Here is a 15819-nt window from a genome sequence, read left to right on the forward strand (position 1 = left end):
CCGTATATAAAGGAGGGAGGGGGAGGTGCGGCCGGCCCCCTAGGGGTGCGCCTGGAGGAGTCCTACTCCCACCGGGAGTAGGACTCCCCCCTCTTGCCTTGTTTGAGAAGGAAAGGGGGGAGGGGAAAGAGGAAAGGGGGGCGCCGCCCCCCCCCCCCCTTCCTTGTCCTATTCGGACTAGGGGGGGAGGGGGCGCGCGGCCTGCCCTGGCCGGCCCTCCTCTTCTCCCTCTTGGCCCACTAAGGCCCAATATCCCCCGGGAGGGTTCCGGTAACCCCCCGGTGTTCCGGTAAAATCCCGATTTCACCCGGAACCATTCCGATGTCCAAATATAGGCTTCCAATATATCAATCTTTATGTCTCGACCATTTCGAGACTCCTCGTCATGTCTGTGATCACATCCGGGACTCCGAACAAACTTCGGTACATCAAAACTTATAAACTCATAATAAAACTGTCATCGAAACGTTAAGCGTGCGGACCCTACGGGTTCGAGAACTATGTAGACATGACCTAGAACCATTCTCGGTCAATAACCAATAGCGGGACCTGGATGCCCATATTGGTTCCTACATATTCTACGAAGATCTTTATCGGTCAAACCGCATAACAACATACTTTGTTCCCTTTGTCATCGGTATGTTACTTGCCCGAGATTTGATCGTCGGTATCCAATACCTAGTTCAATCTCGTTACCGGCAAGTCTCTTTACTCGTTCCGTAATACATCATCTCATAACTAACTCATTAGTTACATGCTTGCAAGGCTTAGGTGATGAGTATTACCGAGAGGGCCCAGAGATACCTCTCCGACAATCGGAGTGACAAAACCTAATCTCGAATTATGCCAACCCAACATGTACCTTCGGAAACACCTGTAGAGCACCTTTATAATCACCCAGTTACGTTGTGACGTTTGGTAGCACACAAAGTGTTCTTCCGGTAAACGGGAGTTGCACAATCTCATAGTTGCAGGAACTTTGTATAAGTCATGAAGAAAGCAATAACAGTATTCTAAACGATCAAGTGCTAGGCTAACGGAATGGGTCATGTCAATCACATCATTCTCCTAATGATGTGATCCCACTAATCAAATGACAACACATGCCTATGGTTAGGAAACATAACCATCTTTGATTAATGAGCTAGTCAAGTAGAGGCATACTAGTGACTATGGTTTTGTCTATGTATTCACACATGTATTATGTTTCCGGTTAATACAATTCTAGCATGAATAATAAACATTTATCATGATATGAGGAAATAAATAATAACTTTATTATTGCCTCTAGGGCATATTTCCTTCACTGACTTGTTCCTGACGCCAAAAATTCCTATAAATACTGAAACCTCCGAAAAATAACCTAGATCGGGAGTTCCGCCGCTACAAGCCTCTGTAGCCACCAAAAACCTCTTGGGAGCCCATTCCGGCACCCTCCCGGAGGGGGAATCCATCACCGGTGGCCATCTTCATCATCCCGGCGCTCTCCATGACGAGGAGGGAGTAGTTCAGCCTCGGGGTTGAGGGTATGTACCAGTAGCTATGTGTTTGATCTCTCTCTCTCTCTCTCTCTCTCTCTCTCTCGTGTTCTTGAGGTGATACGATCTTGATGTATCGCGAGCTTTGCTATTATAGTTGGATCTTATGATGTTTCTCCCCCTCTACTCTCTTGTAATGAATTGAGTTTTCCCCTTGAAGTTATCTTGTCGGATTGAGTCTTTAAGGATTTGAGAACACTTGATGTACGTCTTGCCGTGCTTATCTATGGTGATAATAGGATATTCACGTGATATACTTGATGTATGTTTTGGTGATCAACCTGCGGGTTCAGTGAACTTATGCACAGGGGCTGGCACACGTTTTCGTCTTGACTCTCCGGTAGAAACTTTGGGGCACTCTTTTAAGTACTTTGTGTTGGTTGAATAGATGAATCTGAGATTGTGTGATGCATATCGTATAATCATGACCACGGATACTTGAGGTCACATTGGAGTATGTAGGTGACATTAGGGTTTTGGTTGATTTGTGTCTTAAGGTGTTATTCTAGTACGAACTCTATGATAGATTGAACGGAAAGAATAGCTTCGTGTTATTTTACTATGGACTCTTGAATAGATTGATCAGAATGGATAACTTTGAGGTGGTTTCGAACTCTACAATAATCTCTTCGTTTGTTCTCCCTATTAGTGACTTTGGAGTGACTCTTTGTTGCATGTTGAGGGATAGTTATATGATCTAGTTATGTTATTATTGTTGAGAGAACTTGCACCAGTGAAAGTATGAACCCTAGGCCTTGTTTCCTCATTGCAATACCGTTTACACTCACTTTTATCATTAGGTACCTTGCTGTTTTTATATTTTTAGATTACAAAAACCTATATCTACCATCCATATTGCACTTGTATCACCATCTCTTCTCCGAACTAGTGCACCTATACAATTTACCACTGCATTGGGTGTGTTGGGGCACAAGAGACTCTTTGTTATTTGGTTGCAGGGTTGTTTGGGAGAGACCATCTTCAACCTACGCCTCCCACGGATTGATAAACCTTAGGTCATCCACTTGAGGGAAATTTGCTACTGTCCTACAAACCTCTGCACTTGGAGGCCCAACAACGTCTACAAGGAGAAGGTTGCATAGTAGACATCATTATGTTACTCTAGTCTCTTCTGATGCTGCAAGCTGCTGCAAGATGCTAGTCTTCGACAGGCTAGGCCTTCCCTTCTCTTCTGATATTCTGTAGTTTAGTCCATATATACAGGCCATTCCTTTGATACCGATGCATACTTAGTATAGTTCTGATGTAAGTCTTGCGAGTACTTTGGATGAGTACTCATGGTTGCTGTGCTACCTCTTTTCCCCCTCTACCCAATTGATGCGATCAGATGGCGGAGTCCAGGAGCCAGCCGATTTTGCTGACGACTGCTACTACCCCGAGGGTGCCTACTACTACATGGAGACTGCCGATGACCAGGAGTAGTTAGGAGTTCCCAGGCAAGAGGTCTTTCCTTTTCGTTCGTTGCTGCTTTTGTGCTAGCCTTCTTAAGGCAATCTTGTCTAACTTATGTCTTTACTCAGATATTGTTGCTTCCGCAGACTCGTTTGTATTCGAGCCCTCGAGGCCCTGCCTTGTAACATAAAGCTTGTATTATTTTAATTTGTGTCTAGAATTATGTTGTGATATTTTGTCGTGAGTCCTTAATCTTGATCATGCACATTTGCATGTACAATTAGTGTACGATTGAGTTGGGGGCGTCATAAGGGGGTGTTACCAGGGGAAGTTTTTTGGCGTAAATTTTTCTATTGCCGCAGTGAAAATCGCTGATGTGGCATAGCCCATCGATGGCCCTGCATGCCGTTGTTGTTGAATGAATGGATAGAGGGAGTAGTAGAACAGCCGCCGCCCATGTCCAGCGTGGCTTCGGCCCCTACCGGCTGTCATCCCATGTGCAGACGACGTCTGCCCTATGGACACCTTGCGGCCCCGTCCACGCGCTTGCCATCAGGACTCCTTGATCGGCTCGGTCCGCAGATCTCATCTATGATAGAGTTTGGCGGCTGCACAACCCTAAACCCGTTTGCCAAGGAAACACATCGGAGCAACACCGTATATGCAGCCAGATTGAAGGCAAGGTTCGCAGTTTCCCCAAGGTCAAGAAGCCACCGGATCGCACCACTCCAACAGGTAGGTCGCCGGACAAACTAGCTCCGTGCGTTGCGATCCTGCCGGCTGCGTCCCCCTTTGTGATCCTACCGGTTGCATCCATGGAGAAACCAGAAGGCGGTGGGGGCGATTATGGGGCTCCCCTAGTGGACGCTGCCCACCCGAAGCCGTCTGATGGTGGAACCGGGGTTGCCTTGGCAAGTAGTGCATGCGCGTCGGCCATGGTGGTGGTGTATAGGGGCCTCAGTTTCGCCTCTGATGCAGACTCTACCTTCAGTAGGAGCAGCCGTAGAGAAGGCCGGCAAGGTGTTCACAAAGCCAATACAACTTACCAGGAGATGCGTGCACTTGGCAGTCCAGCTACTGTTCGGTGCACGGGGCGTTCATTGCTGTTCAAATTGAGTTCATGGACTTGGCTAACAGAGATGCTACAGCTGATTAGTACTACAAGTGTGGCAAGTGCAGCTACAACACAGGTGCAGGAGGCGTTTGTTGCTACCCAACTTGACTCGTATGCAGCGGGCCAGCAGGGGCACAACTCACTTATCCCCTGGAGGTCCAATATGATCCTGGCCTTGCAATACCTCTTGTCGAGCGCCCGCGCTGCAGATGCAGAGATGTCAGAGGACACATCTACTCTTGATAAACACAACGCTAGGGACCTTCTGGATGTTGGTTGGCAGGATACTCTGGGCACTGCTTTGGTAGTGCACACCAAGGTGAGCGTGAAGGATAAACCTGAGGGGACGCCAGAGAAGCAAAGGCTAGGTGAGATGGGAGGTTGTGCGGCGTCTGTCGCTTTGGAGAAGGAGAGGGATGACACCATGGAGGGAACCGGCCCTGGGGCCGCCGGTCAACTGACGGGGCCATCAGTGGCGCCCCGTCAGGAGCAATGAGTACCTTAAGTTGGAACTGCCGAGGGGGAGGGAACTCTCGGACAGTTCGGGATCTCGTGAGTTTGGTGCAAACTCATTCCCTTTGTACTGTCTTTTTATGCGAAACTAGACAACCAAAAGAAAGAAAAAATGAAAAGATATTGCTCTCGATTAGGCTTGAGTGGTTTCGAGGCAGTTGGTAGCAATGGTCTTAGTGGAGGTCTCGCACTATATTGGCACGAATCTGTGCGAGTTGATGTAAAAGATATGAATGAACAATACATTGATGCATATGTGACTTCTGTAGCAGGTGAGCCACCTTGGAGGCTCACTTGCGTCTACGGCGAGCCCCGGACGGAGCACCGGCACCACATGTGGTCGCTCCTTCGGGATCCTCACCTTCGGGTAGACATGCCATGGGTGGTGATTGGCGACTTCAACGAGGCCATGTGGGGCTTCGAGCACTTCTCTGATACTCCTCGCTTAACAGGTCAGATGATTGATTTTCGTGATGCATTGGGATTATGTGGACTAGGTGATCTTGGCTTTTCAGGACTACCGTACACCTGATAACCGGCAGTCCGGACGAGCACATGTCAAGGTGCGGCTGGACAGGGCAGTGGCAGATAATCTGTGGCGCGATTTATTCATGGAGGCGAAAGTCCAACACTTGGTGGCACCTACCTCTGACCATGCCCCGATCCTCCTTCAGTGGGTTCCTGAACCGCCTAGGGAGAAGGCGGGCAGGAGGTGTCGCCACTATGAGGTGGCGTGGGAACGTGACCACACACTACCGGAGGTGATCCTACAGGCTTGGACAACGGCTGGTAGTATGGGGAACCTGGGCGACGTTGCGACTGCCCTAGGGAGCTCATGCATGCGTTGCAAGGGTGGAGTAAGAAAAAATTTGGTAACGTGATAAAAGAGATTAATAAATCTCGTACCCGGCTTGAGGAACTAATGGCTACGAATGCAGATCAAAGAACCATCAGGGAAACCAGAGACCGCTTGAACGAATTACTCTATAGGGAGGAAATGATTTGGATGCAACGGTCTCGTATTGACTGGCTACGAGAAGGCGACCGGAACACTAACTTTTTCATCGTAAGGCGGTTTGGCAGGCACGGAAAAATCGTATTAAATCTCTTGTTGATGAGTCTGGGGAAGTACAGAAGGAGAGCACCAAGATGGCTAATATGGTCACTGATTATTTTACCAAGCTTTTTACTGTTGATCCATCCCTTTGTGCAGATCCAATAATTAATCTTCTTGGTACTCATGTTACTAATGGTATGAATGACAAACTATGTGCAGAGTTCTCTGTTAAGGAGATAGCAGATGCGCTTTTTTAGATTGGTCCTTTGAAAGCGCCTGGGCCGGACGGCTTCCCAGCCTGTGTGTTCCAGAAAAACTGGTTGGTCATGAAGGCCCAAGTCACTGCCGCTGTAAAGGAGTTCTTTTGGTCAGGGATTATGCCAGAGGGGGTTAATGACACTGCCACTATTCTCATCCCAAAAATCGATAATTTGGTAAAGCTTACTGAATTTAGGCCCATAAGTTTATGCGATATTATTTATAAAGTGGTGTCGAAGTGCCTAGTGAACAGGCTAAGACCTATGTTGGAGGACATTATATCACCAGAACAGAGCGCTTTCGTTCCAGGTATACTGATTACAAATAATGTTCTTGTTGCATTTGAGTGCATTCACCATATTCAGCAGGAGAAAGACCCAGCAAAAAAGTTTCTGCGCCTATAAGCTGGATCTGTCTAAAGCTTATGACATGGTTGACTGGGGGTTCTTGAGGCGGACGATGCAAAAGTTGGATTTCGCTGACCGATGGGTGAACTGGATTATGACTTGTGTCACCTCGGTTAGATACACTGTCAAATTTAATGGCACCCTCTTGGATTCGTTTGCACCGTCGCGCGGGCTACGGTAAGGTGATCCCCTTTCACCATTTTTGTTCCTGTTTATTGTTGATGGGTTATCTGCTTTGTTAAAGGATGGAGAGGAAAAGAGAAAATTCTCATCCCTGAAGGTATGCAGAAGAGCTCCAGGAATATCTCACTTGTTGTTCGCGGACGACACCTTGCTCTTCTTCAAGGCCGACGCACCACAAGTGGAGAATATCCGCAATATTATTTTGGCTTATTAAGGGGCCACGGGGCAGCTAATTAATCCGGCTAAATGCAGCATTTTGTTTGGGAAGCATTGTCTTGAAATCAATAAGGAAAATGTGCGTATGACTCTACAGCTTCAGCTCACCACTTTTGAAGAAAAGTACTTGGGGTTGCCGACGCCCGAAGGTAGGATGTCCAAGGGTAAATTCCAAAACCTACAGGCCCGCTTAATGAAAAGGATTATTGCTTGGGGAGATACGCTTTCTCTGGCAGAGAAGGAAACAATGATCAAAGCTGTTCTCCAAGCTATTCCCACTTATATGATGGGGATCTTCAAGTTTCCCATGTCCGTCTGTGATGACCTAAACAGAATGGTTAGAAAATTCTGGTGGGGTTCGAAGGAGGGTAAGCGGAAAACACACTGGATGGCTTGGCCAGAGATCCAAAGGCATAAACAGTGCGGTGGTCTGGGATTCCGTGACTTCAGGGTGTTTAATCAGGCCCTGCTAGCGAGGCAGGCTTGGCATCTTCTAATTAAACCCAATAGTCTTTGTGCGCAGGTGTTAAAAGCTCGCTATTACCCCGACGGACGGCTAGAGGACACAGTGTCCTCTGGGAACTCATCTGTTACCTGGCAAGTGATCCAACACGGCCTCGAACTCCTCAAAAAGGGGCTAGTGTGGCGGGTTGGTAGTGGGACACAAATTCGTATTTGGCAGGATCGATGGCTGCCTCGGTCGCCCTCAGGCCAGCTCATCACCTCGCAAGGCACGTGTAGACTCCAGAGGGTCTCGGACCTGCTGGATGCTAGAGGTGCTTGAAGGTTGGATCTTCTTTGTCGTCACTTCCTGCCAGTCGACATCGACACCATCACGAGCATCAAGACCTCTCCACGCGCCACGGAGGATGTCCTAGCCTGGGCTCCGGAGAAACCCGGTGTCTTCTCCATTCGGTCAGCATACCGCTTTGCCATGGATGAGCGCGAGCGTCCATCGGCAAGCGCCTCGAGCAGGGCACTGGATGCCCGTCGCGCCATCTGGAAGACCATATGGGGGTGCCCTGCTCCCCGAAAGGTACGAGTGTTTGCATGGCGGCTGGTCTCAAACTCCCTTGCTACTTGGGCTAATAAATTTTCTAGAACTCTGGAGCCTAATGATATGTGTCCACTTTGTGGTGTGGAACGCGAGGATGTCTTCCATGCTATGTGCAGATGTCCACAGGCAAAGGACCTATGGGGCGCGATGGCGAAGGACTGGATTCTTCCGGACATCAGTTTGATACAGAACACGGGGCCGGAGTGGTTATTCGGTGTTTTGGAGCCCCTCTTGGATACTTCTCGCATGGTGGCCCTGATGATATTCTGGAGATCATGGCACGTTCGTAATGAGATCATTCATGACAAGGAACCGCCTCCCACAGAAGTTTCCTGCAGATTCTTGCATAGTTATATTTCTTCGCTTCTCTGTATTCAGCAGCACCCAATGGAAGACGTTGTAAAAGGCAAAATGGTGCTCACAGACCCGGCATGCCTAGCTGGTGTAGTTGCTGCGCCGGCGCCGAGCACGAGAGGTGCAGACCCGCGACCAACAGAGAAGTGGGAGCCTCCCCCTGCTGGATGGCTAAAGCTGAACGTCGACGGTGCCTTCTCTGAGCACGCGGGTAATGGTGGAGCCGGTATGGTCCTGAGGAACAGTGACGGCAACATTATCTTCACTTCATGCAGACACTTGTTTGCGTGTGATAATGCACTGCGAGCTGAGTTGGAGGCGTGCAAAAAGGGAATTTCTCTTGCGCTGGAATGGAGTTCGTTGCCTTTTATCATTGAAACGGACAGCTCAGTGGCTGCAATGATGATCAACCAAGCTGCTGTTGATCGATCTAAGGATGCTGCACTAATCCATGAGATCAAAATGCGAACCAGGGGTGATAGGAGGGTCCAGGTGAAGGCTATTAAACGTGAGAGGAATCAGGTTAGTCACGAGCTTGCTCGTATAGCTTGTACAGACATAAAAACTGCAGTTTGGCTGGGGTCTGGCCTTGAAGGGATTGTAAATGTTTGTGTACTGGATCAGCTTGATTCAGGTTGATTAATATAAATCCTTTTTTCCCCCGCAAAAAAAAAAGAGGGAGTAGTAGGAAAAAAAACTGACCGAACGAGGACGAACGTGCAGCGAACCACAACAGATAAATGGGCCGGCCCGCTAGGCGTCGATAGGAATCGGTACGGGCGACGTATAGCCCTGGCGCGTTTCATCCCTATTCCTCGCTAAATAGGAGCCCCGTTCAGATGTCAGAAAAAAAAAAGGAGCTCCCGTTCCGCGGCCTCTCCTTCTCTTGCAACCGAACCCTAGATCGCCATCTATCCTCATCCTACGCCGCCATACCCTAGATCGGCCTCGCCTCTGCAGCAACCGATCTCTAGGTCGCCGCCGATGCCGGACCTCTCCCCGTCCAAGGGGGTGCTCTCATGCCTGTACAGCAGGTGCGACAGTGCCTCTCAGTCCAAAGGCACGCATAAGCTTCTCTTCGACCTCATCCTCGACTACTACGACAAGGCGGTCGATCGGCTGCCCGTTAAGGAGATGCCGCCGGACGTTGACCTCCTCCGCCTCGTAGAAGGCTCCGGCTTCTGTTTCGGCCTCCTCGATCCCGTCTCCAACATTATCTTCAACACCATCTCCGTCCTACCGCACGACATCGGAGCAACCCCAAAGCCATCTTCTCCATGCCGAAAGAAGTCCAAGAGGACTCTCCCCAAAATCACTCGAAAACCTAAGTGGGACGAGATTGCATCGAAATCTTACAAAGGTCTCATTGATTTCATGCTGAGCTACTTTGGATGCCTCAGCAAGGACCAGGCCGCCCGCTACCTCTTCTGGTCCAGCGCCGATGTTAGCCTTGCCGTCATGCTTGTCGAGTATGAATTTGGCACAGATAATCCTTTGCTCCCCTACCCTGGCTCCGAAAGGACGCAGGCTGCCCTCAAAATGGCGGCGCTCGGAGCACGTCACACTGCACCCGACAGCTTTGTGCGGTTCGTGACGTCCCAGTACCCCAGGAACATTCTGCTCAACTCGGCCCGTGTTCTGGCGGATAGTGGCCGGAAGCTCCACATTGCCGATGTCAAAGGCATTGTCGATCTGGTGCACTCTCTGGACACGCCCTGCTACGATGCCAAAGTAGCCCTGCTGCCGAACGGAAGAACTGTCTGCTACGTTCAGAAGATCACCTTTCATGGAGAAGTCCTTGCAGCAGAAGCAGTCACCAGCAAGATTTCTGACCTCGGAGATGGCTACAGCAGCAGCAGCACCACCACCACACTCTGCCCAGCCGGATACCACATCACATATGTGCGCCATATTGGATTGGAGAGGCTATCTTATTGTTTGTCAGAGGCCAATGCAGAAAAGCACAGGTTAAATGCCGCGTGCGGAAACTCCTGTGAATACCTACAGTCCCTTAAGATGCGCCTCCTCCAGTATATCCAAACCTTCTACCTCACTGTGTTCTCCCGGCTACCAGCGGGCTGCGAGCACTTGATCCGCAGCATCCTTGTTGCTGGCCACTGCTATGGCCCCATGGATCCCGTCAGCAACGTAATTATCAGCTCCATCTGGTATGACAGGTGGTGTCCACTCCCGGAGGCTGACCGCAAGGGGATCCAAGCATATGACATATTGAACACCTGCTACATGCTTCGAACACAAGCTCGTTCCCTAAAAGGCCTTCTATGCTTAGCCTGTGCATTGGACCCCACATTGACGGAGGAATGTGCTGCGAAGGCCCTTCGTGACAACACTTGCGACTTATTTGGGAAATTGTCGGGAGTGTTTCCACTAGGATCAGGTTCTTCCAATATTTTTCATATGGCGGCCAAGGCTGCTGGACACCCTCTGCCTGCTGGCCTAGGATTGCTTTACCAACAGCTGGCACAAGTGCCTGCGAGATTTGCTCAGCTCTCCTCTTTGATAACTTCGAGCAGGGTGTTATCCCCTGATGTTTGCAATCAAATAGCTGCCTTTCTGGAAGGGGAATTCAAAATCACTCCACATGTGCAGAATGAGTTGCAGGCTCAGGCTCCTAAACTATGCAAAGAGGCATTGAAAACACTGTCAAGAAAGAGATCAGGACATGGGTGCAAGACTGAATTCATTCGTTTTAAGCTTGCACAACTACTGGATAAGTATGCCTCTGAGCATCCTTGGGTATGTACAATTGTTTTCATCTTTAATTGCTGCATATTTTTTAGATCTTCATCCTCTCCTACTTGATTCAGTCGACCTTACTACTTGTTTCAGGAACCAAAATATGTGCTGAACTTCATTTGTGGTGTGGAGGAAAGGGGTCCTTTATTCACAGTGTGCTACCGTGTTAATTTTATGGCCACTCCCGAATCACAGGATGAGAACACACTTTTCTTTGCTGAATTCTGGGTTTCATATCCTCAGCCGCCAAAACCAAATTTCTGCTGCCCTTTGCAACAGCCATATAGTGGTAAGTATTTGTTCCTGCCATTTGGTACAAGCAGCCTGAGCTTAAGGTGGGACATCAGTGTGCCACTGGTTTGGATAATTAGATCTCCATGATCATGGTGCATGAACCCTGTTGCATATCATGTAGCTAGATATATTTTTGATATGACTGACATTACTCTGTTCAGTTCTCACTGTTCATATCAATACAAACTTCGGTTAGTATGCTCTGCTATTACACTGACCTGTGAAAGTGACAATTGAACCTGTTAATTCTAGCTTGGTGGAAAGAAAAGTATCTAAGTATGCTTTCTTTGAAATGCCTCTTGCCTTGTCGATTATATTTGAGTAAATTTCACAAAGCTACTATTTTCTGGGGCAGATGTAATGCAAAAAACCAGAACTTTAGTTTTTTATATTTTTCTTCACATAACCACAGCTTCTGGGTAAATGTTTCTAGTAACAGACACTTACGTCACTCCTGCTCTACTTTTAATATGTTGAATAAAGCCTTGCCAGTTGCACTAGTAGCTACCACCTGTCAGCATTTCCATCTCTCCCTCCCTCCCTCCCTCCCTCCCTCCCTCCCTCTAATCCATGGCTGCTTGACTCAAGGGCTGTGGAGGCTCAATCGGCTAGATGCGTTGCCGCGACCCAGCTTCTACCAGTGACTGCTCTGCTCATGTAAATATGTAGCTGAAGCTTGAGCCTTGTCTGCATCTTGTCTTTACTTTGAGTCAGCCTGGTTTGATTTGATCGCCGATGTGGCCCACTACCACTTCTGTTGAATGCTTCACCATCTCTTTTGATTCCGAGTTCTCCTAACTTGCTGCATGACTGCATCCGTCTGTTGAACTCAACTCTCTGATTCCCATCCCGCACAAAGCAACGTCGATTATGGTTCCCTTGTTCATCACCCCTGCAGCATGGATTTGGCGAGGTGGTAGGCACTTTTAGTGTTACATCTGTATATGTCCAGTGGATTATGGTTTGTCCAGTGGATGTATGGATAAGAATCACATCTGTATATGTTGAAGCGGGACTTCCTATTCTGCATATGAGAGGAAGACACCTAAAGAGATGGAAAGGAGAGGAGGGGAGGCTAGGTCTGAAAAAGACACTGACAGCCTAGTGCAACTCACAAGCTGTCAGAATATAATGCAAGTAGACAGGGATGAAGGGATTGTGGTTCGTTAATAACCTGTCACAGAAACTGGGGTTATGTGATTGGTCTAATAGTAAATTGTTGTGTTATTTTGTTATTTGTGCCACAGAAGCGTAGATCTGTAAATTCATTACTGTACATTTAAAACGAATGAAGGATATGCCATTAGTTCATGAAAGGGAGCCTTGGCGCAGGGGTAAAGCTGCTGCCTTGTGACCTCAGGTCACGGGTTCAAGTCCTGGAAACAGCCTCTTACAGAAAACAGCCAAAGTGGTCGGACCCTTCCCCGGACACTGCGCAAGCGGGAGCTACATGCACCGGGCTGCCCATATGACTTTAGTTCTTCCGGGCCTGCTGAACCACATTAATCCATAGGACCTGCGATCGAAAGATACCCTGAAAAGTTCCAATTTTTGTTTGTTTTTGTGTTTTTTTCACATTTCTCTGTAGAATTGCGACCATCTTGACACTGCAGTTCTAATTATGCTCTTTTAGCTATTTAATCTACCTGCCCCTTTGTTACACTGTCCGATATAGTTATCCGTGATGTGCACTTCCCCTCGTATTGAGTATGCTTCCGCTCAGCCCTCTCTGGTCGCTTCAATGATTGTCATATTTGCATACAATCTAGATGTATATTGTGTGCACATGACATGCTGTAGAGTATAGCTTTAATATGGAAATTATTACATAAGCTGAACAATTATGTGCTATTATTGATGTGTACATATTTTTCTAGTGTGTTACAATTATCTTTGTAATTAGTTTGGTCTTGCGAACAGGACGTTGCTACTTTGGCGAGGCTTCTGCAAGGAAGATTGTTTATCCGTGTTCCACAGAGTACTTTATGTCTGACATTACTGCATATGGAACAAAGGACGCAGAAGACATACTAGACACCGATTTTGTCTATTTTGACTCTCGGAGGGACCTGAAGTTTGCAACCGATGTGAACAGCTACTATGCACCAGGGTTCCCTGTGCTATCGAGGCCGATTGTCTTGGCCACTGACGAGGAGCTAAAGATGTTGGGCCCATAACTCAGTGAGTTTCAACAGCCAGAGTTGAATAAGACTATTGCATGCTTGTCAGATTTATGTCAGACAAACAAGTCAGAAAAAGCTTGTCAGGATATCCTTGCGTTAGTACATGCTGAATCCTTTGTAGGAGTTCTGCATTTTATTTAGTGACTAATGCACTGAGCTGTTTCAGTATGTTGATGCCATGAATGTTTTCGTTTCCCCTATCTTTAGTGGTTTGGCTTATCTCCTACCAGTAGAAGGGTTTAGCTGCACATTGTGGTGCTACATTGTCGCATGTCATTGTGGTGCTACATTGTCGCATGTCGACGCTTTTTTCTATTAATGTGATTTAGCCTGGTTGTTGCCGATTATTTTGAGAAATTGCTGACTCGGTCAAAATCATGAACAAAATCAAAGTTGAACACCTCAATTGATTTGGAGGGCTGCAAAATTAGAGAGCATAGTTGATGTGTTTTTGCGGCCGTCTGACTGGTTCGGTGTTGAGTTCCAGCACGTCGGTCGGCGATACTGGTTCGACACCTTCACGTCAGCAAACATTGTAGCCTGCGCCTACGACATTATTGCGTGGAGGCTTGGTCTGCCGCATGAGAGAATCAACTTCTCGGAGACCAAGTCTCGACAGGCAGCCAAGCTTGTCGGTCCGCCGGTGACCATAGACCCGCCCGATGAAGCTCAAGACCCGCATTGTTGTCAAGGAGCGGGACAACATCCGGGAGGGTGATGAGGAGGCTATGGCGATGTTTGTGCGGGAACACTTGATGCGTGTTTGGTTGCCGTGTGCTACAGTACCCGTATTGCATACACTTCTCCACCCAACCTGTCTATGCAAATGCAGCCTCAAATGCACCATCTGCATTTGTTTGGTTGTCTGCATGCCCTCTTGCCTGCATGGGCAGAGTGTTTGGTTGCCTGCATATTAGTGGACAAACCCAAGACATAGTGTTTGGTTGTATGCAATGCCGGTGTGTGGTAACCTCTTTGGCTAGTTGGTGAGGTTACCAGCACACTTCGGCACAATCAGTAGCACACATCATGAGCAGAGCAGAGTATAAACAGAGGATCAACTACTTAAGAGCATATTTCAGATAAGCAGTACCACACTTCATAACAGTTCTACGCATAAACCATAAACATAAACAGTTCAAAGCAGACTCGATAGTACTTAGGGAGGCCCCGACCCTACTCCTTGGCGGCGAAGGCTTCGTCGTGCTTCCCGCACTTGTTGACGACCTCAATGATATCGTCGTCGAAGATAATGACCTTGAGGGTGTCGAGAGTGAGGAGTTTGAACGTCACCATTTAGCTGATCTTGATCTGATGAACGGCTGCGTAGGTGGCCCAACCCTGATCCAGGGTCACCCTGCCGTTCATCAGCTTCACCGTCACCTTCCTTGAGCAGCCGGTGTTGTTCCTGAGCTTGAACTCCGTCGGCACCGCGACGAAGTGCTTGATGAAGTCCAGGGGCATGGGGATGCACTCAAGCTTCGATGCAAGGATGACCTTGCAGAAGTGAGTTGGGCCATCCTGCTGATGGTAGTTGCCGTAGTTGCGGCGCTTGTTCCTGGGGGGCTCCTCCATGCCCTCGTCGTCGCCACCCTCAGGCGTCTTCGGGTCTTCCTCGGCGGTGGGCGGCAACACAACCTCGTCGGGCATTGGGTGAAGGGGCTGCTTGCCCTTGTTGTCAACGGCCAGGAGCACCTCCGTGCCCATCTCATTGCTCTCCTCGATCTGCACACAATTCATGGAGTCACACACAACACAGAGTTCATGGCTAATTGAAGAGCTTGTAGTTAAAACGGCATGACTGTCACTCTCCTCCTCTCCATCCCCCTATATTTACTCACCCTGCCCACCACTACTTACCCACCCCCTCTCTTCTCTCACTGTCAACCTTCCTCCTCCCCATCGCCATGAGCTCTAGCTCCAGCTCCAAGGCCAACCCCTTCCTTTGGGGTATTGGCTGGAGGGCCTTCTTCCTCGGGTGGACGGCTGGTGACCGGACCAAGTTCGAGAACACCATGGAGGCGTGCTCGAACTTCGGCTCCATACCTGACATGCAGAAGGAATCAAATGCAGTGCTCATGAAGGCCACTGCAGAAGAGCTGAAGACGCTGATTCCTAACCCAGCGAAGGGGGCGATGACAGTTGACATCATTCGCTGGGCCATGAATCAGGCCATCTCCGAGGACGCTAAACAGAGGAAGAAGTGGTGCAAGTACAAGACCTACTGGGCTCCTAATGACCGTCGTGCCATGGTGTACTGGGAGACAGCTATCATGCTGTCGGCGGTCACCGGTAGGGAGCCTAAGGAGGAGGAAGAAGAAGCGGTGTAGATGCCAGCATGGGCGCCGGAGCCAGAGCGTCGTCCCTGGCAAATCGACCTGGACTCCGCCGAGGACGACGACGACGACGACCCGCCGGCCTACACGGCGATGAAGAAGAAGATGAAGGGCAGCGGCTCGACCAGCTGCTCCGCAC

At 48.8% G+C, this 15819-nt stretch overlaps 1 protein-coding gene across 1 annotated transcript; it reads left to right on the plus strand.

Annotated features, from left to right (window-relative positions):
* Window positions 1–8938: 8938 nt before the first annotated feature.
* Window positions 8939–13691, plus strand: LOC123156615 (uncharacterized). Its single transcript, XM_044574764.1, has 3 exons — window positions 8939–10867; window positions 10961–11156; window positions 13082–13691. The coding sequence occupies exons 1-3, from the start codon at window positions 9095–9097 to the stop codon at window positions 13336–13338; spliced, it is 2226 nt and encodes a 741-aa protein (XP_044430699.1). The 5' UTR covers window positions 8939–9094; the 3' UTR covers window positions 13339–13691.
* Window positions 13692–15819: the final 2128 nt, after the last annotated feature.

This window comes from Triticum aestivum, chromosome 7B (assembly GCF_018294505.1).
Source record: "Triticum aestivum cultivar Chinese Spring chromosome 7B, IWGSC CS RefSeq v2.1, whole genome shotgun sequence".
NCBI lineage: Eukaryota > Viridiplantae > Streptophyta > Magnoliopsida > Poales > Poaceae > Triticum > Triticum aestivum.